The sequence below is a fragment of the Archocentrus centrarchus genome, chromosome 22, assembly GCF_007364275.1.
Source record: "Archocentrus centrarchus isolate MPI-CPG fArcCen1 chromosome 22, fArcCen1, whole genome shotgun sequence".
Classification (NCBI taxonomy): Eukaryota; Metazoa; Chordata; class Actinopteri; order Cichliformes; family Cichlidae; genus Archocentrus; species Archocentrus centrarchus.
The window spans coordinates 16,707,114-16,727,637 of NC_044367.1; the positions used below are offsets into that span (position 1 = coordinate 16,707,114).

Sequence of the window (20,524 nt, forward strand, 5' to 3'; positions counted from 1 at the left end):
GATATACCTTCTTTAGTTCCACAAAGACACGGTGAAGCTCCTTCTGACCTTATTTATAATTCTCCATCAATCTGTAGTGCACTTTCTCAGCATGAAGCCATACTACTGCTTGTTAATCATCATCTCTCTTCTTAACCCAGTTTCAACAGCTCTTTCCCATATCTTCATGGCATGGGTCATCATCCCTCTGTAGTTCTGTACTTACTACAGATCTGCAGCTCTCCAGAATTGTGTTAAACAATTTGGTAAAAAACTCCACTGCCCTTTCTCCTAGACATCTTCATAACTGCACAGGTATGTCATCTGGATCACTTGTCTTTCCACTATTCCTCCTCTTCATAGTCTGTCTATCTATCTATCTATCTATCTATCTATCTATCTATCTATCTATCTATCTATCTATCTATCTATCTATCTATCTATCTATCTATCTATCTATCTATCTATCTATCTATCTATCTATCTATCTATCTATCTATCTATCTATCTATCTATCTATCTATCTATCTATCTAAATCTAATCCTCTGCATTTCCCTAACTTTTCTCCATTCATCCTTCTCTCCCTCTCTCATTTTCATCAGCTCATCACTCTACTCCTTCCATCTTCTCAACACACTCTTCACTCATTGGTACATTTTTATCTCCATCCTTAAGTACCCTAATCTAATGCACATCGTTTCCAGCTCCATATCTCTGTCTAGATTGATGCAAGTCCTTTTCTTCTTCCTTAGTGTCCAGCCTCACATACAACTCACTATAAGCCTTTTCCTTTACCATCTCCCTTTTTGCTGTATACCTTGCCTCCCAGTACTCCAGTCTACTTTCTTCATCTCCCCGATTATCCCACTTTTTCTTTGTTAACCTCTTCTTTTGGAATACTTTCCTGAGAAAAGGGCCACATTTGGATAAAATCCAGTTAATTGATTTTCCAAATTTATGTGCCGTTTATTTGAAGCAGAGGTGTTTTTTTTTTTTTTAAATTTTAATATTCTGCAGTGTGACAGTTTAAGCAGCTGAACGTCCCAGATGCCTCCTAGCTCATTTCAGAGCATTCAATACCAGGCCTCAATACAACAAGTTCAGGAACAGGAGAAAACATGGACTGCCGACGTGGAGGTGAGCTAAGGCCCAAACAATGTTGATCCACAGCACCACCTTCAAAAAGAGGAAAGTGCAGTAGATGAGCCTCTGTGGGCTGAATGTTGAGTTCTCCCAGGAATCAAGGAACAAACCATTAAACAAATTGCAATGCAGTATTTATTCTTTTGTAACAATGTGCATAATTTTCCCTTTCTTTCCTAACCTGTGGAACTACTGCTGGAAGCTCCATATCATCACTGTCCACACACCTCACATGGTCGCTGGTCTGATAAGGAGAAGTCCCCTGTGTCTCCTCTGGGCATCCAGAAGATGGTTGGGTCAGCTCTTCTTCCATTGTCAACTTGACTGCCCAGATAATTTTGGGATATCTTTGAATCCCTTCAAACAAGTCATTGTAGGTATTAAAAATATTAAGATTATTCACTGAAAATAAATATAACCTATCAAGTTAAACCATTGTTTAAATAAGGTTTGTTGGCTTGAATACTGATGTTGCATTCACGTGAAAGCTTCAATTTTAACATTACACGATAATATAGTTTACAAGATGGTAGTGAGACCTGCTATGATGTATGGTTTGTAGAGAGTGGCACTGACAAAAAGACAGGAGGATGAGCTGGAGGTGGGAAAGTTGATTATGCTAAGATTTTCACTGGGAGAGACCAGAATGGACAAGATTAGAAATCACAAAGTTAGAGAGGCACAGCTGACATGGTTTGGACATGTGCAGAGGAAGGATAGTGGATATATTGGTCAAGGATGTTGAATATTTAGCTGCCAGGCAGGAGGAAAAGTGGAAGATCACAGAGAAGATTCGTGGATTTAGTGAAGGACGACTTGCAGAGGGTTGGTGTGACAGAAACGCTAGCGATAGGGTGAGATGGAAGCAGACGATCAGCTTTGGCGACCCCTAAAGGGATCAGCCGGAAGAAGGAGAAGAAGAAGAAGACATAATAACATAAAAACTTACAATACAACAAGACTGATATATCTGTAGTCTACTTACTTGTTGTGTAGCACTGTTTCCTTTTCAAATAAATGCTGCAGGCTAAACGAATGGAATGTTTAATTTCAAAAATGGAAACAGGACCAACAGAATATAAACCAAGATATTCTGTGACAGCAGCCGCACATTATAATGCTTTATAAACATCCATCCATCCATCCAGATGTTATATGAACACATAAAATCAATGGTTTTAATTTTGTTCTTTTCTGTAATTCACCCTCCAAGGGAACGGGGGCGCTATCTGTCAGTGTCATTCAGTTAAACCGTTTCTGTGACTGTTGTTGGCTAAAGTGGACGCAGCTTCCTATACAACGTGGATGGGTCAAACCGCTGGTCGCGGGGCTGATGCGGCGTTTGCAGATCATTGACGTTTTCCAGGACAGGCAATAAACCAGAAGTGCAGGTTGTGCCTCGTCCTCTGCATCCCAGCAGCGAAAATTATTTATGAGGACTCGATCGAGCCATTGGACTGGGTGTGTTTCATGTGAAATGTAATATTGTTATAGTTTTAGTGTAAAAAGAAGCTGGTGGACTTTAATTAAACGGATATTGTGTCGGTCCTGTCGTGCCTGTGTGGTGTTGACAAGTCTGAAGTTCAGTGCAGGTAGAGTTCAAGTGGCTAATGCTGTTAGCTTTTTAACTGTGTGGTGCTCAGTTGCAGCAATGGGCGTACTGTAACCAGCTATTGCTGCATTGTTGATGTAGATGAAGTATGTTATTTTCATTTTTTTTTTAAATTTGCTTCTATTAAATCAATAGCTAGGACATTGCTCAGGAACTATTTTGGTCCCTAGTTTAATGCTTATAGTCTCTTGCTCAGCTTCACATTACTGTAAATGGAACTAAAGTTGCAACATTTTGTCTATTAATTGGTCAGTTAAAGATGATCTGGGCAGATCATCTTTAACTGACCAAACATTTAGTTAATTAATCAAGAAAATGATCATCTGCAACCTCAATGTTCTTTTTTTTAAACATACATATATCTTGTGTCATTAAATCTCTAGGCTGATCAGATATTCTCTGGCTGAGCTTCACTGGCACCTCATCGAACCACTCACTGCTGTCTCAACAATGAACAATGGAAAGCCTCAAGTACTAACTGAAAAATGGCAAGATTTAGGCGCAAATCTTGCATCACATTAATTGCTTTGGTATTGCTCGTACTTGTCATAACGGTGGTCTTAAAGGAGCTAACATCACGGGACTCTCCGTTCAGCAGCCCATTTGATGTAAAGGGGTTTCCCAACCCTGAGATCCGGGAAGACCACAACAATAAACCTGATGAGGTCAAAATGAGCAACGCTGCTCAGTCAGAAAAGCGTGCAGAACTGGAAGCGATACTGAGGAAGTTCCCTCCTCCAAATTACTACCTCCATGCCTTCTACTACTCATGGTATGGAAACCCAAAGTTTGATGGAAAATACATACACTGGGACCATCCACAGCTGCCACACTGGGACTTTAAGATAGCTCAGGGATATCCACAAGGGAGACACAGCCCACCTGATGACATCGGATCCAACTTTTACCCCGTTTTAGGGGTTTATAGTTCCAGAGACCCCTCTGTTATAGAAGCTCATATGCAACAGCTGCGTACAGCAGCCATCGGTAAGACATCAGGCCATTTTATTTATATAGCTCATTTAAAACAACAGGAGCATTTGCATTCCAGGTCTCCAAAAACCTAATTACAAAACAGTAAAAATCAAAACCTAGCAAAAAAATACAGTGATGATAATATATGATAAAAAGTACAAAAACTCTGTAATGACATCATAAAATAAATAAAGTAACTATAGAAACAACAAAGAAAGAGTTTATGGTGGACTTGTCTAACAGTAAGTGAAAGTATATACAGGTGGCATAGTGGTTAGCACTAACACAGCTAGAAGGTCTGGGTTCAAATCGTGCCTTTCTTTGTGGACGTCACGTTATCCCTGTGTTTGTGTGGGTTTTTTCCGGGTTTCCTCCCACAGTCCAAAGACATGCCGTTAGTGCGGTTAGGTTAATTGGTGGTGCTAAATTCCCCATAGGTATGAATATGAGTGTGAATGGTTGTCTGTCTCTGTGTTGGCCCTGTGACAGGCTGGCAGCCTGTACAGGGTGCACCCTGCCTTTCGCCCTGTGACAGCTGGAACAGACTCCAAACTTACCTGCCCCTATGTGAAAAACCTGTCAGTATGGAAAGGGTTACAAAACTATTTATTAAGCTTTGGGATTCCAGCAAACCACGGCGAGAGCCATTATCCACACATGGAAAGAACTTGGAACTTGGAGCAGCCAGCCTACCAAAATTACTCCACCAGTGCATCAACGACTCATTCACGGGGTCACAAAAAAAAAAAAAAAAACCAGAACAACATCTAAAGAACTGCAGGCCTCACTTACCTCAGTTAAGGTCGGAGTTCATGATTCAACAATAAGAAAGAGATTGGGCAAAAATGGCATCAGTGGGAGAGTTTCAAGGCGAAAACCATTGCTGACCAAAAAAAACACAAAGGCTCATCTTACATTTGCCAAAAAAACATCATCCCCAAAACTTCTGGGAAAATATTTTGTGGTTTATTATTTTTTTAAGGGGCATTTACTTTTTGCACACAGAACCAGAAAGTCATCATTTAAAAACTACATTTTGTATTTGCTCGGGTCATCTTTGTCTACTATTAAAATCTGTTTGATGACCTAAAACATGTGAGAGTGACAAATATGCAAAAAAAAAAGAAGTACTTTTTCACAGCACTGCAGGTCTTTAGAACTGATTTAATATCATCAGCTGTTGGACAGGTGCTTATGTAGAATGGCAGAAAATTCCAGAGTCTTGTGGACAACAACAGCAACGGCTCAGTCACCTTTAGCTTTTAGGCGAGAAGGTGGTGCTGAGAGAAGTTGAGGGAGGATGACCTCAGAGACCTGGAGGTAAAATAAGCAGTTAAGCCAATGCAATTAAATTAAAACGGGAGTGATGGATTGCCTTTCCTTAGAAGTGTTTTATTGAGATTATGTGTCAGTAGCTATGATAATAGTGGCATTTTAATAGAAGGAAAACCTAATTAATATTGCTCCAACCACACATTTAATATAGATTTATTACACGTTTACACTAAATGAATCCCATTAGCTTTATGAACCTCTATTTGGGTGTTTTTCCTTCAGCTTTTGGATTTCATGTTGATACTGCACCTCTTTATTTTAAGGTGTCATTGCTGTTTCCTGGTATCCTCCCAATATGAAGGATGACAACGGGGACTCAACAGAAGAGATTGTGCCTTTGCTGCTTGAAATGGCTCATAAATACCACATTAAGGTGTGTATGGAAATTGCAGCAGTTGCTTGACTCAAAGGAATTTTTTTTAAAACATCTTTTATTAGGAAAAATTATTTGTTGCTTAATGATTCATGATTATGATCCTGTGTCTTTTTTTTTTTGGTAATTTTTGTGTTATAGGTAGCTTTTCACATTGAGCCATACAAAGGAAGGGATGAAGTCAACATGTTCACTAATGTTAAATACATCATTGAGAAGTGAGTAGTGATTTTTATCCTCAGAGTCATTCACATGTCATTAATATTACCTGCATATTTGGACTCGTCTTTCTCCTCCTCAGATATGGAGAGCACCCGGCTTTTTTCAAGTACTTGACAAACACTGGCAAACTTCTTCCACTCTTCTATGTGTATGACTCATATCTGATGAACTCGGAGCAGTGGGCCAAACTGCTAAAACACACAGAGCGCGGCAGCATCAGGAATACCCCGTATGATGCCATCTTCATCGCCCTGCTGGTGGAGGAGAAACACAAGAGGGACATCCTGACGGCAGGATTCGACGGCGTTTACACCTACTTTGCTACTAATGGTTTTTCCTATGGGTCCACGCAGCGTAACTGGGCCTCTATAAAAGCTTTCTGTGAAGATAACAACCTGATGTTCATTCCGAGCGTAGGCCCGGGGTATATCGACACAAGCATTCGACCCTGGAACTTCCAAAACACTCGAAACCGCATCAACGGCAAATACTATGAAACCTCGCTGAGTGCAGCATTAGAAGCCAGGCCTGATTTTATCTCCATAACGTCCTTTAATGAATGGCACGAGGGGACTCAAATTGAGATGGCAATTCCAAAAGCAAGCCAGACGGTGTATCTGGACTATCTGCCTAATAGACCATCAATCTACCTGGAAATAACTCGCAAATGGGCCGCGATATTTGGTGGTGAGAGACGAAGGTGGCAGGAATGAAATGACTAAGAGCCATAGCAGATGTTTATTCACGGGGGTGTAAACAAAATGAAAACTAAATGGACTTCTGCTTGCTGAACACAGAACAAAATGCAAATGAAGAATAAGTTTATGAGAAAAGCCAAATGATTTGCAAAGCCAGAGGCAAGTGAACCACTTAATTATCTTAATTTTGGCTTCGCTGATGTATGTCATTTTGTTGGACTTGAACGAATTATTGTTAATTTAACTGATGTCTTATTACCTCTTGTTTGCACACCCCATATGCATTTTGCTATTATTGGATTTTGCCAGCTGAAAGTGCACAGGCATGTTTTTTTCCCCATTCTGTTATCTGTGACTATATTAAACCTGAGCAGAAATAAAGCGCGCTCTGGAAGGAGGCAGAGACACGAGAAAACAAAGCAGTCTGGTGGAATAAAGCTGTTGCCTCATTCTGCTTTCAACTCGGCTTCAGCCCAAAATACAGTACAAAAAAAGAAGGAAAAAAAAAAAAACAGCATACATTGACATTTCAAAGACATGTCAGTCTAAAATGTGGGATGAGTCACAATGATGCAAACAGCGGCGGGATAGAAGGAGAGCAGTTGAAACAGATTTGTAGCTGAGGGAATGGAGGGCAAAATCAAGATTGGTTTTTATCTGCACAGTAGATTGCCTCCTTATTTACGGGCTGTTGCCATGGTATGAGTAGTGCACGTATCACCTAAACAGACACTTCTCGTATTAGATTGTGCAGCTATGGATGCATACAGCTCGTATGGCCTCAGCTGTTTGGCCGCATCTGCACAAAATCATGCATTTTGTTGAACTGTCCCTGCAGCAAATGGTTCTTTAAATTGAACAGATCTGCGAGCTAATGGTGAGCTTTCTGTTGTCGTCTCTTAATATTCAGCCAGGCTTCCTTCCAGATCACTTGAACTTCAGAGAATTTTTGTTGTTTTTGGCTTTCTTGGATATAGAGCATGTTTACTCACAGATTTATAAGTAAGTGGGCTGTGAGAGTCATTCAGCTTCAGCTTGGATTCCCTGGAATAGTTCACTGCAAGTTTTAAGGACTGCTATGGATCATTGTCCAATTGTACAGCCCAGCATCTTTTCAGTTGTACTTCCTTGGCTGGTTGCAAGACATTCGTATCCAAAATTTTCGGACTTTCATCAGAATTTATTCTTGCCTCAATCCAGGCAATTTTCCCGACACTAGCTCCCAAAGCAGAATATTTCTGCAGCAGCTTTCATGCTTAACAGTTGGCAAGTTGTTGTTGTTTTATTAAATGATGCTCCTCTTTTTTTATTAAAAGGTACCTTTGGTGATTGTGACCAAAAAAGCCAAATTCAGCTTCACCTGCACACAGCACTTGTTTCCAAATTGGCTCTGGCTTGTCCATGTGTTGCTCTGCCCACCGAAGCCAAACTCAAAGATCTGTTACTCCAACTGGGCGTCCTCGGTGTATTTCATGTCTTCATGTCTTGTCTCTTTGTTGATGTGCAGGGCTGTCTTTGATCTGACAGTGTAGGAGAAGTCAAGATTTTTGGAGTTTGACCCATGCAAAATCATGTTATCTCAGCTGATTCAGCTTCGAATATAATTATTAACTTGAAAACGAGCAGTCACGAGTCCTCCGACTGTTTGGAATTACAACTTTAAACCACTGGACCAACCCTGTAAATGATTAATTGACTGGCTAAAAGAAATCACGCGGCATGTTTAAGGTTTAATGGGGCAAACCACATCTGTGAGCCTCTGTAGATAATTGAACGTCCTTATTTAGTGAATTGTTTTTGCATGTGATTTAAGAATGCAAAAATTAATGAATAAACTTGCTGAAAATTATCATAATTGCACTTTTGGTTCAGTCCGTGGTTGTGGTGCATTATCCTCACTAACTGGCAATCATAGTTCAGCTTATGGTACATCAGTGAAAGCCGGCCATGCAACACACAGACCTCCCATTAATTTGTGCAGACCAAATGAGGTGAAACCTTTTGATCCCGTGCTTCCTGTCAGCAGAGATGACTGACCTGTTTATTCAAATGACAACCTTAAGCAGTTGATTAAAGTGTGATATGCACTAAAGCGGAATCTCAGCATCCCACTCACACTAGCGCTCCGCCACAGCCTGCAGCTGCAGCGACAGTAAACAGAGCAAGGTAGCGCATGGGCAGCCAGCAGGGAATTATTCCACATCGCATCACATCCCTGAGCATACATGGCGCCCTCACACACCGAGGCATGAATTTAGTGTGCAAGCAAACGAGGTAGTCGCGATTTTTTTTTAATCCCCCCCCACACACACACCCCCACCCCCACTTTCTTGCAGCCATCATTCTCTGCGTCGGTGTGCAGCAGTGGAGAAGATTCAACGCACATTGCTACAGTAGGTATCATCATTTTTCGGGATCAAGACGATGGATGCGGGCTCCCCCGAATCTATTGCTGCAAATACGGCGTGCGGGCTCGATTTTTTATTCCAAACGCATCCGCATCTTCCATATGTTCCACGGTGTCTTTGAAAGGGACCTCTGGAGGAAATGAGAAGAAAGCTTTATTTTGATTCACGCCTGTCGCGATGGTGAGTAAAATGCATGGCTGTGTTTTTGGGTTTTATTTCCCCTCCGCATCCTATGCCGGAGCTTCCACCTGATTTTAATGGCAAATCCTCCCTAGCTGGATGGAAACGCAAAAATTGCGCAGAAAATGTCACAAATATGCACTGCTTCTCATTTTCCCTGGGGTGTTTGATTGTACACTGCATTTTTAAATTTTTAATGGACTAAACAGTTGGCACACTGCATGGATACATGGGTGTTTTTCTCCCATCAATGTGACTGGTATTTCCAACTCAACAAAAATCTAAATACTATACCCTCCACGCTGCCATTTATATTCTTTGCTGAAAGAGGGGTTCTGTTAGTCACCGCTGGAAAATATTCCAGTGCATCTTTACAATTCCCATCAACTTCAATGCGGTGTCACGCCGAAAGACAACCATTTTAAAGAATGCCTCCACTACGTTTTGAAATGACCTTCAGTGCTCGGTGGCTGGAAATTAATTCTCACCTGAGACTGTCCGTTTTCAGTCAGATGCTCCTTCCAGAAATCCAAATAAAAAGACAAGATGTACATTTTGGTGAACATGTGCAGTTTTCCCTTTACATACCTGTTACCAAAACCCTGTTTGGGATTTGATGCATCCCTGTGACTGATATTGCAAAAATATTGTCGCTGGAACCCCCCCCCCCCCCCCCCCCCCCCCCCTCCCCACTGCTCTCCAGCCACTTCAAACGTGGCCTCGCTGCAGACTACTCACCCATGCGGTGCTCTTTCTGTGTCCCAAATACATCACAATGCATTTAACAAAAGCCCAGCTATGCTTTTTTTAAAATGTGAATGAGCTGCATGAGTTTCTCTGTTGTCTCATTTTGTTGGTTCACATATAAAGAAGGAGAAAAAACAAAACATTGTTCTCCCTCTTATAATAATCACAGTGGAGACACTGTAACTTAGTAGGCCTGATCTGATCACTGCAATACAGGTCAACCTCCTTCACATGAGGTGTTTTATATAAGTGACACCAGCACATGGTGACATGTTCGGGATGCATCATCTGTTAACCAAAAGAGCTTATCACTGCAGCTGACAGAAAGCACGTTTGAGTGCCGTAAGAGGATTTTCCTTACACGAAAATGTATTGATACCATAAGCTTTTAAAAGGAGTCGCACTCATTTGGCTCTTATCTCAATCCATCTCCGGCTCATGTTGCCTTTGGGTGCATATCTGTGCACCAAAGTCAAAGATTTTGTTGAAGCATTGATGAATGAGGCAATGGCCGGTGCTCTTCCCTGTATGTCACATTGCACAGATGATACAGAGCATGTCACCGCTTCTTTTAGTGTTACTGTTTTTGATATGCTTCAGGGATGCGTGGAAGAAAAATCATCTCTACAGCTTTATTTCTGCACTTGGCACGTCAAGCTTGTGTGGCCTCTGTGGCATATGCAGGTGTGTTGAGCCCTAGAGAGCCCTTCTACTCTTCTCAGCCTTAAGATGGCAGCATTCTCTTACAGCACATATTGAATGCCCAAAATAACAACCTACACCAGTGCTTAATTGGAAGCTTTTAGAAAATATCTAGGACTAGCTGACTATTTTAACCCTAACTTTTTTAGTTTTGTGTAACACCTTTGTTTGTGGAGATTAAGCTCATCTCTGCATGCAGAGTGCATATAAAAGCTTCTTTTGTGGTTTTATGAAGTGGCTCAAAGCTCAAACAAAATAGGGAGACCACTCACTTTCACCTAAGACCTTTTTAAGAGAATTAGCCAGGTAACGACAGGTATTGTCCTCTTAAGGCCTGCCTCTCACACCCTGCCCACCTCCTATACCGAGAAGGCACACATAAGCATGGCAACCAGTCAGGTACCCCACAAAAAGTTTCAGTTTTACCCAAACACTGAAACAGCCAAAGTACTAAAATTCATTACTCTAACACTTGCCATATTAAAGATTCTAGTTTGACAGACACTGTAGGCCTAAAAAGTTTTAACTCAACTCTGCTAGTACTGTCAGTTATCCTTTCCACAGCCTTGGCAGCTGTAGGAGCATATTTAAGAGGACAGACCAAGAGAAAAGCAGGTGCAACTAGAACGCAAACAGTGCTGTGCTAGGTTGCTTAACCGGACAGCCATGTCCCAAACATCGCCTCCATATGGTTGCACCTGTGAATAAAACTACGTCCACAATGGAAGTGATTTGCACCAATGTGGTGACCAGAGACCACAGCAAGTCGAGGACATTCAGCAACTTTGAGTGACTACGGGTGAAATGACTCCTGGTGACACGAAGTGAGTTGGACCTGAGATAAACTTTTTTCAAATCCCAGGCAAACGATTGAGACGACTGCCAATGAGAACGCAGGATATCACTGATTGACATATGACGTGGTGGTAAACATGTTAGAGGGTTACCTAGGCAACCAGAGCCTGGAACGTCCACAGGTGACCAGCAATTGGCTACAAAGCAATGCGCAATGAGCAACTCACTCCCAGTGTGTACGCAGCTTAAGGGTTACATACAAACAGCCACAACCCAAAAAGATTATTCAACCTAAGTTACCAAATGTCAACCAAAAGAAGAAACAAATAATCCTAAAAGTGTTCTGTTGTCCCAACACAAAGGCCACAGGCAATGGTCCCATACCACAACAAGTTACTAACAGAGGGTTTAGCAATCTGTAAGAAGTAGTCCTTTGAGCACTGATCCAGTGACTCCAACTAAGGGGTTTCCACCAGGGAAGACGTATTCCAAACCACAAAAAATTTACACTAGTGATAAAAAATAAGAGCCACCTAATGGAAAAGTACAAAAGCAATACACTGTCACTAGTAACTTGGACAAAAAAGCCACTAAACTAGTTTGTTAAGCCAAGTTTGAAATCAAAATCATTAAACCCATGAGCCGGATCAAAGCTCAGATAGAACAGGGAGGCCACACTGATAATGGAAAGAATGGATTCAAAAGAAATGTAGAATGACTAGAGATCAGTGATGTGAATGCAGGTATGTGATAAAGGTCTTTAATAGAAAGAAAATTAAACTGAAACAAAGCCTACACAATCTGGACCCCTGCCTGTGTGGAAGGAGAGAGAGCAAGACTGTTTAGCAGAAAGCCTTTTTTTAATTATGTGCTAATTACCACCAGGTACACTATCAAATCTGCTGGCCGAGTAAGGAGAGAACAGGCAGAATGGGAGGGGTCATCACAGTGCTTATATTGTTTGCTTTTGTCTCTTTTCTAGCCTAATTGATTCTCTCTCATTCTCTCTCTTTGCTCATGTAAAGGAGGCATCATTAAGAAGACCTGTAAATTCAAGATCAAACACAGTTCGTTAGATCATTAAGGATCATTATTATTCTGCCTAAGAGGAAAGAAGCTGCAACCTGCAATTTTTCTCCTATGAGCACTGAAACACAAAGGAGGTCGATCCGAACTTCGATCCGATGTGGGAGCTGTTCCCTTAAATTCCCACAACCTCTACTCTTGCTTGGATTTCAACATTCAGTAAAATCCACCAGGTTTGTACAGCCATGTTGTGCAGAAGGCTTCACATTTTTTACTTACAAGCACTGATGCAAACTATTGCTGCAAGACATGATCTGTCTTGCTGTTGTATCCTGCTGACCATGATTTTATTGAGTTTTTTTCTCTTTGGTTTGCCCTTTTAGGACAGAGTATGCCATCTGCACCTTTTCACAGAATCCTGCGACCCCTTCTGCTTGGTACTTTTATACTGGGATGCTTTGTGACTCTGTTTTTGATGTATTTTAAACCATCTACAAGCTGGTTATCAGGTCCTGTAGAGTCAACAGTATCAACAGACCGGGTCAAGAACCTCTTCTCCACCAAGAGTGATAAAAACGTCACCACTGTGCTGATCTGGCTCTGGCCCTTCGGACAAACATACGACCTGAGCGTCTGCAGCTCTCTCTTCAGTATTGATGGCTGCTTCATCACAGCAGACAGGAACTTCTACAATAAGTCGGATGGGGTTGTCATCCATCACCGAGACATCAGTACTGACCTGTCCAATCTGCCGCCACTCCAGCGACCATCATTCCAGAAGTGGATATGGATGAACTTTGAGTCGCCGTCACATTCATCCCAGTTGGCTGGGATAGAGAACCTGTTCAATCTGACTCTCAATTACCGTCAGGATGCTGACATTGAAGTGCCTTATGGGTCCATCGTAGCAGCAGAGGGGGAGGAGGATTTTGTACCACCCAGCAAAAACAAGATGATCTGCTGGATTGTGAGCAACTGGAACCAGGACCATGTGCGAGTAAAATATTACAATGAGCTGTACAAACACATTGAGGTTCATGCATATGGACAAGCCTTTGGGGAGTACATCTCTGATCAAGACTACTTCCCCACCATCGCCAGCTGCAAATTCTATCTGGCATTTGAGAACTCCATCCACAAGGACTACATTACTGAGAAACTGTACAACCCGCTCTCAGTGGGGACAGTGCCAGTGGTTCTTGGCCCACCAAGGCAGAATTATGAGAACTTTATCCAGGGAGACGCCTTCATTCATGTGGATGACTTCAGCTCGCCCAAGGAACTGGCTGATTACCTGCTGCTCCTGGACAAGAATGAGGAAATGTACCTCAGGTACTTTGAGTGGCGGCGACACTTTAAAGTAAAGAAGGCCTATTTTTGGGCAGAGCACACATGCCTCGCCTGTGATTATTTGCGTAGGCACAAGGAATACAAGGCATTCAATAACCTTGACAAGTGGTACTGGGGTGGCTAGAGATTTGAAGGGCTGTGCAGTTCTTGTTATGTTGTTGAAGGCAGTGCTTTAAGATTTTTGTCCTTCGGTTAACACGAAGGTTCATTGCTGTTCCATCCTGAGCAGCTGAATGGTGTTTTTCTATTGGTTCAGAGGCCCACTAAAACATTCACTTTTTTTTTCTTATAATTTTATTTGCTGTCAAATTTTGCTAAGCCTTACTTTGCCTTTTGAGTTATTAAATTATAATTTTGTATTTATTTTTTATGATTTACAAATGCACTACTTTTTTTATTATTTCCAACCATGTTTTGCTTAACATGACCCCATCTGCTGCTATTTTCTTATGATTTTGTTTTATTTTTTTTTAGTGTGATTGCATGATTGTATAAATGTTCCTCTACACCAGATAACATTCACGATGCAAGGTTGTTGTTTTTATTATTTTTTTTATTTCTTAAATATTCATAAAGTGTCACACAGCAGACATTGTAAAAACGTTGGCTGGAGAAGGGGGCTGACATAAAAGTGAAAATATTTATCTTAAAATTTTTCAAATGAGGCATTATATGATTAAAAAAAACCAATCTCATCTGTGCTAGTGATGAAGTCACCTATGCATTGTTTACTACACTTCAATGTGAAAATGGTTCAATAGGGTCATGTACATACTGTGTATTTTTGGAATTAATGTAGCTACTTTTTTTCCATATTTTTGTAAGTTTGCATTTGCACTGCTAATCAAACTGTTACTTATCTTCACATACCTACACTAAGACAGATGGTCATTATTTATGTGTCGTTGCATTTGGCGATCTTTACCCTGCTGGTGTCTGACAGAAGAGATCACTGCTCTGTGAGAGGGAGGTTACTATTTATTTAATATTGCTGTGAATCGTCTCTTGTAATTTTGTGACGGTGTTTTGGATACCACGTGGATGATGATAGCACAGCACAGAGCCATTGTACTGCAATATGAAACTCCCACACACCGCCTCGCATTGCATTTTAATTTGAAAGGTCTGTCATTTTTGACTGACTGCAGTAAGAAGAAAAAAGCACTAAATGAACACGCAACATAACCATTTGATTAAGCTATTTACTTGAGTGCTGTATTCTCATCCCACATTATGACCTCAGATGAATACACTGATATTTCTTTCATGGTTTCAGGCAGATTTTGTCACATGGGTAAAGTGAGTGCGAACTAAGATGAAATGAAACTGGCCCAGGTGTGAGAAAACAGTGAGAGATGTGATCTGTTTTCACGCTTACTGCAAAGTTATCCACATTTTTGTCGTACTCATCATATGTCAGTGTTGTTCGGGTTGTAACCATTTGCATGTGAAAAATGTGATTGTGGATTTTTTATTTATTTATTTTTTAAAGGTCTACACCACACCCTCAAAATCACGCCACAAAAAGACAGCACAGTATCTGTAGATATCGCATTGTATTCAGATGTCGTCGGAACAGCTAATTCACTGAGCAATGCATTGCAACAGCACTCAGCAGCTATTAACAGAGATTTATGTTTTTTAACAGAAAGTACTGTACAAGTTCTTGTCAACATTTTATGCAAGATGAGCTTCTGTGTCAAAGTATACACCGTGTGAGGTTGTCAGATTAATATTTCTTCAATTTCAAAGGGACCATTTATGTAAAATAGGATGAAACCAATTATTTTCTTATGGAGTATGGTTCCAAATGCCATAGTGAACCCTGTATATAAGCACTGTAGTGAACTGAAGCAGAAATTGGATCAAACCAGCCCACTAACACAAATCATTCCTTTATGTCCAGCAGACAGAGGGAACTCCAGCAGAGTTGTATATATTTTTCATGTTAAATCTCTTTATATCATACAGTTGTTGTCTGGAAGTGACCGTGACTGCGCTGTACCTTTGTAAGTAATGCCCGGTGCTTCAAGTGGCTGTGAACAGAGTTGAACGGAGAGACGCTTGAAAAAAGGATTAACAGCGTCAGAAATGACGCTTTTACTTTTGTGAGATGGACGTTTTCATCAAGAGAGGCACTTTTACATTCAAGGAGTTTTTCTTTTTGGTTTTGTTTTTGTATTTGGTGGTAATCCTGTTGGCATGACCTAATTGAAAAAAAAGTTGTGCCAAAATGCAGCAGAAATACAGCACTTTTATTCATGTCGAGTTGTGTGACTCACTGTGCCGGTGGTCGTCTTAGATGAAGCTATTGTGAATTTATAAACTGTCCTCCAAGACCTCGGCCCATCCCACAGGTTAACTATGAAACTGCCAGTCATGGTTTCATATTGTACAGTCCAATTTCATGTATGAAAACAAAAAAGCTTTCTTGTCCAATGTGGTTGGTGACTTTAAGAAACAAAAGTTTATTTTTTTTAATTTGATCTTTTTGGGTGGTGTCTGTCTCCTCCATCGTCTCTTTCTTTCTTTTTTTTTTTGCACAAAAACAAAGACAAGGAGCTGCGGCTTCTCTGTCCTCCTGCCTGAGTCTGTGAGTGGGTCACTGCTGCACCAGAGAGGAATTCTCTAGATGCTATATGACCTGGTAAAAAAAAAAAAAAAGCTGTATCCTAGGTGGGATGTTGTTTCTCCAGAAATGCTCATTTGATACCAGTTCACTGAAATAATCAGTGAGTCAATCAGTACTTTTATTTTTCTTTGCCAAATCATTGTATTTTGCCAAATGTTGTTTAACTGTATATGTCTTATAGTGTCAAAATGAAAATAAAGATATGGACAAATGAGCAAATATTAGTAAAGCATACAGTGTTTTGTTTTTTGTAAAGAGATGCCTGATAATATATTAAATGACATAGGATGGCTGGATAATGCTGAAACTATTTGCAAAAACACATATGATGCTTGCGTTTACATATTTTGGAATTCTCCTTATATACACACACACACACACACACACACACACACACACACACACACACACATATATATATATATATATATATATATATATATATATATATATATATATAAACATGGCTAGCCAGCATAGGTTAGCACAAAGAGTGAAAACAGGAAAACTTTTGTAGGGAAGCTAAGCTGTACAAAAGCAGCACAGCCATTTTAAATGGGGTTAAACAAATGCCTGTTAAATCCCTATACATCTGTATCCCCTGTAACTATGCTAAGCTAGGCTAAGCTAAACAGCTGCTGGCTGTAGCTTCATATTTGTTGTACAGGCATGACATTAGTATCTTAGCAAGAAAGCAAATGAGTGTATTTAAATTTATCTTTTAAATATAGTGTCAGTATTCTCATTTCCAAGTTAAAAACAAGAATTGGCTTAAAACAATATGCGGGATGCCACCTAATATTTATTTTTCCATCTATATCAAATGTCATTTCCACACTCAATGCCCACACTGTTCTACATTGCCATGTAATGCCGGCGGGGGTAGAAATAGCCATCCAAAAGCCTTGATAAGTGATTGATGAGAGAGTGTTGTGATGGTTACAAATCAATCTTCGGGCTGTTGTTAGTTACCCCATATCCTCACTGGCACTTTGGTATTTCCAGTCATCCAATACACCACGTAGAGATGACACATCTTTGACAAGTACCTCCACTCAACGCTGCAGACATGTGTGATAAGTTTGTGTGTGTTGCTCGGATCAGTGGCACCAATAATCCATCTATGTCACTTGGGGATTAATGTGAAAGTTCAGATGGCTGGGGGGGGGGGGGGTCACTCCAGTTTGTAGAACTCAAGACCATCCCACAGACGAGGTCACTGTCCTTCACATTTGCTGTTACATGCAATACAGAACATCGCACAATGGTCATATGATTTTGCTCAAATATGCAAAGAGCACTAACGTACCCCCATACCATCAGAAACGCAGGCTTTTGAACTGAGTGCTGATAACTTTCTTTGGAATTGGGGTTGTTTTCTAAACATTCACATACTGTTTCTAGTCACAACAAGCTGATGCTTCCAGTAGAAGCGGTTGTAAAATCATAATGTATCTGCTCAGAACTTCAGCTTCAAAGGTGATAATGATGTCAGATAATGATGCCTGTGGCAAAAAAAAATCAGTTAATGCAGATTTGTGACATTGCAATTTCCTATTAAAGGATACGTCACTGATGTTGTAAAAATGCCAGTAGACATTTTGACATTTACCTCCTCTGTTATTTAAATATTTGAAATGTAAATTTGAATCCTAGAAAGCAATTAGCCAAAAAAAAAGTCAAGCGCTTAGATTCCTGCCACACTGACGAGTGTGTGTGTAAGAATCTGGAGCATGTTTACCTTACTCTTGTTTATTTATGCTTCACTGTTTGTATATGAGTCTTTCATTATGTTTGAAGCTATTATTTCTGGACAGTGTTGCTGAATGCTGAAGAAAAAAAAAAGTTATTTGGGATCCTGTGGAAGGCATTTTAGAATCAGATCATTTAATTAATTAAATAAATGAAAATATTTACTTCCAAATGCTGACAAAAATTGTAACTTTCAGTGCTACACTGATTTCCAGCTTCAGTCATCTAAAGTAAACACTAACTTTGTCTACAGCCGATCCAAATACCGCAAAATGAGGAGAGCCAGCTGAGAACATTTCAACGGGTTGTAGCAAAGTCCTTCTTCTGTAAAGTCTCTGGTTGTGCATGCCTAAGAGGTGACAATTCTGTCTCCTTTAGTAACGAGATCAAATTTCTGGCTCTGTAACACATCTTGTCACTTGCTCATACCATGGCTCACTTTGGTGAGACCTACAGTGGGAGTCGAGGAGCAGAGTTGCTGAAGGCATTACCCAGGCATTCACAGGGCCTCCCTGAAGGGGTGTAATGTTTTGTGAGATTGTAGACTTAGTAGATTGTATCTCCTTGCCCCCTGCGACCCCCCCCCCCCCCTGTGTAGCTATCCTGTTCAGTTGAAAATACTGTGCTGAAAGCAGGCTCTCCACATGGTAGAAGAGCACAGAGGCCTGCTCAAAGGGCAGGTTTCTGTGAGTCCTCTTATTAACTACTGGGACAGCTCTTCATCTCAACCTAATGGATCCCACTTATGCTGTCATCACCATGCCAACCAGCTGTCAGCTTTGGTGCAGTGAGGCTTTTGTGCTTCAGAGAGAGATGCAACTGTGTCGTGTTGATCTGTCTCAGCCTACAAAAAGTCACCACCTCAATGAGCCACCAAAGTAAATGCTTCTCTTCTTTTCTGCGATCATTTGATTAAGGGGGGAAAAACAGCTACTGACACCTTATTGTAAAGCCTGAATACATTAAGATAAGAGGATACTTGAGCCCAGGTCAAATAAAGGCCTATTTATTGGGGCTTGACAGGCCATATAAGAAATCTGTTGGCAGTTGCCCACTAGCTGACTTCAGAGGATTAAGCAGGCAAAAAGGAATATGCAAGATCAGCAAGCTTTTTGCTTGGCAGAGTTGGCACTGTCTGCTCTGGAAGTTAATAATCCAACAACCAGCACCTGCTTTCCATCAGATACAAATCAAAGCCATGATAATAAAATCACAAACATGCTTGCACAGATTACCAGATACAACCGCAATAAACAATAATCTCCACTTTAATATCTATTGAATAACACTGGCTGTTGACACGCAATTTATTTTTCATGACTTTCATATTATGCCAACACACTCAGAGAGAGGAGTTAGAGTTTTTGTTTGCTGGAGAATATAGGTCACCTCCTCCCTGCCTGCATGTCACATGATGACAGACATGCTGAGCAGCAATGCAACTAAGATTAGACGTTTTCAGAAGGCAGTGGCTGCACTGGTGCTACAGTTGGTTTTTGGTTTGTTTACATTCTGCATGGCTTTTTTTGATTTGAAGTCACCGATATGAAGAGCAGCCGTGGACAAGGATTCAAAACAGTGATAATTTAATCTAGAGCATCAGATAACTTGGTGTAATCCAGTCAGTCTGCTTAGAATTAAGAAGAACCTGAATGATGGCATGACTTGAAATCAGAAATATAAAAAAAGAAATAAAAACATGCCTGAATTACTGACATAAAATTGTTTTTTTGTGCCTAAAGCCTAACGTAACACATATAAGGTAGGTCAAAAATAACATGGTGTTACATTATCCCTCAGAGGTTTGTAGATACCGCCCACATACGCTGCAAAACCATGTACCAACATCATCTGCTGATCCCAAAATGGATTTGTTACAAGAGTGCAATTCTAGATGAATTTCTTCACAAGGAGTGGTGCTGGAGTTAATGGAGAGAGAAGACAAAAGGGAATAGAGTTCATCTACATAAAATTACATTCCTCTCAGCCTCATCACTGTCACTGACCTTCCTGTGTGCATATGTGTGCATATGAGGGATTAAGCCAGTGGGCCGGGCTGGTGGTCTTCCCAGGCTATTTTTATGAAGATGTCTGCTCCCTGATCCTTTGGAAAACTGATAGGAGCATGTGTTCCATGATTCAAATGCAATTAGTTGACTGTCAGTCAAAGATCCCGATGATTTTAAATATTTAAACAGGTAGAAAAGAAAGAGCGAAGTAACAAGAGTATCACTATTAGCAGGATGGTCGCCCTTTAAACTGTCATTACTGCTCTTCCTCTTTTATTTTGCTGGGGATGGATTGAACATCCACAAGCCCACAGCTTCACCCTTCTGAAGTGCTGCCAAGGTGCTCTCAATAGCCACTGAGAGGTCCTGGCAATATAGTTCAGTACCTGGCAGCCACAAAGCTGCTGGCACCTACTTCTCATAAGCCATCTGCAACTGCTTGTGTGTGTAGGCGGTACTGACAAAGGCCACAAGTGTGTCCAGACATGTTACAGCATCCAAATGGCTAACTATCTCTGCTGTGGTACCACTGTCCAAACTGATAATGGTGTGTTGAAAAGCTTTAGTATTTTTAAGCTCAAATCA

General features: G+C 40.7%; 2 protein-coding genes and 1 long non-coding RNA gene across 4 annotated transcripts; 2 read left to right on the forward strand and 1 right to left on the reverse strand.

Moving 5' to 3' along the window:
- Window positions 1–962: 962 nt before the first annotated feature.
- Window positions 963–2,205, reverse strand: LOC115773106 (uncharacterized). The gene is made up of 3 exons (XR_004019069.1): window positions 2,109–2,205; window positions 1,305–1,480; window positions 963–1,156 (listed from the first exon to the last, which is right to left on the reverse strand). It is a non-coding gene; the product is annotated as an uncharacterized LOC115773106 (long non-coding RNA).
- A 115-nt stretch (window positions 2,206–2,320) lies between these two features.
- Window positions 2,321–8,173, forward strand: manea (mannosidase, endo-alpha). 2 transcript variants are annotated; one of them, XM_030719616.1, is made up of 5 exons: window positions 2,321–2,715; window positions 3,119–3,722; window positions 5,309–5,418; window positions 5,560–5,636; window positions 5,720–8,173. In XM_030719616.1, the coding sequence occupies exons 2-5, from the start codon at window positions 3,221–3,223 to the stop codon at window positions 6,351–6,353; spliced, it is 1,323 nt and encodes a 440-aa protein (XP_030575476.1). In that variant the 5' UTR covers window positions 2,321–2,715; window positions 3,119–3,220; the 3' UTR covers window positions 6,354–8,173. The 2 variants fall into 2 exon arrangements, with proteins under 2 accessions (XP_030575476.1, XP_030575475.1); XM_030719615.1 differs by having other exon boundaries at window positions 2,321–2,584.
- A 469-nt stretch (window positions 8,174–8,642) lies between these two features.
- fut9a (fucosyltransferase 9a) lies at window positions 8,643–16,377 on the forward strand. The gene is made up of 3 exons (XM_030719497.1): window positions 8,643–8,926; window positions 12,196–12,429; window positions 12,580–16,377. Exon 3 carries the CDS (start codon window positions 12,588–12,590, stop codon window positions 13,668–13,670), a length of 1,083 nt encoding a protein of 360 aa, XP_030575357.1. The 5' UTR covers window positions 8,643–8,926; window positions 12,196–12,429; window positions 12,580–12,587; the 3' UTR covers window positions 13,671–16,377.
- Window positions 16,378–20,524: the final 4,147 nt, after the last annotated feature.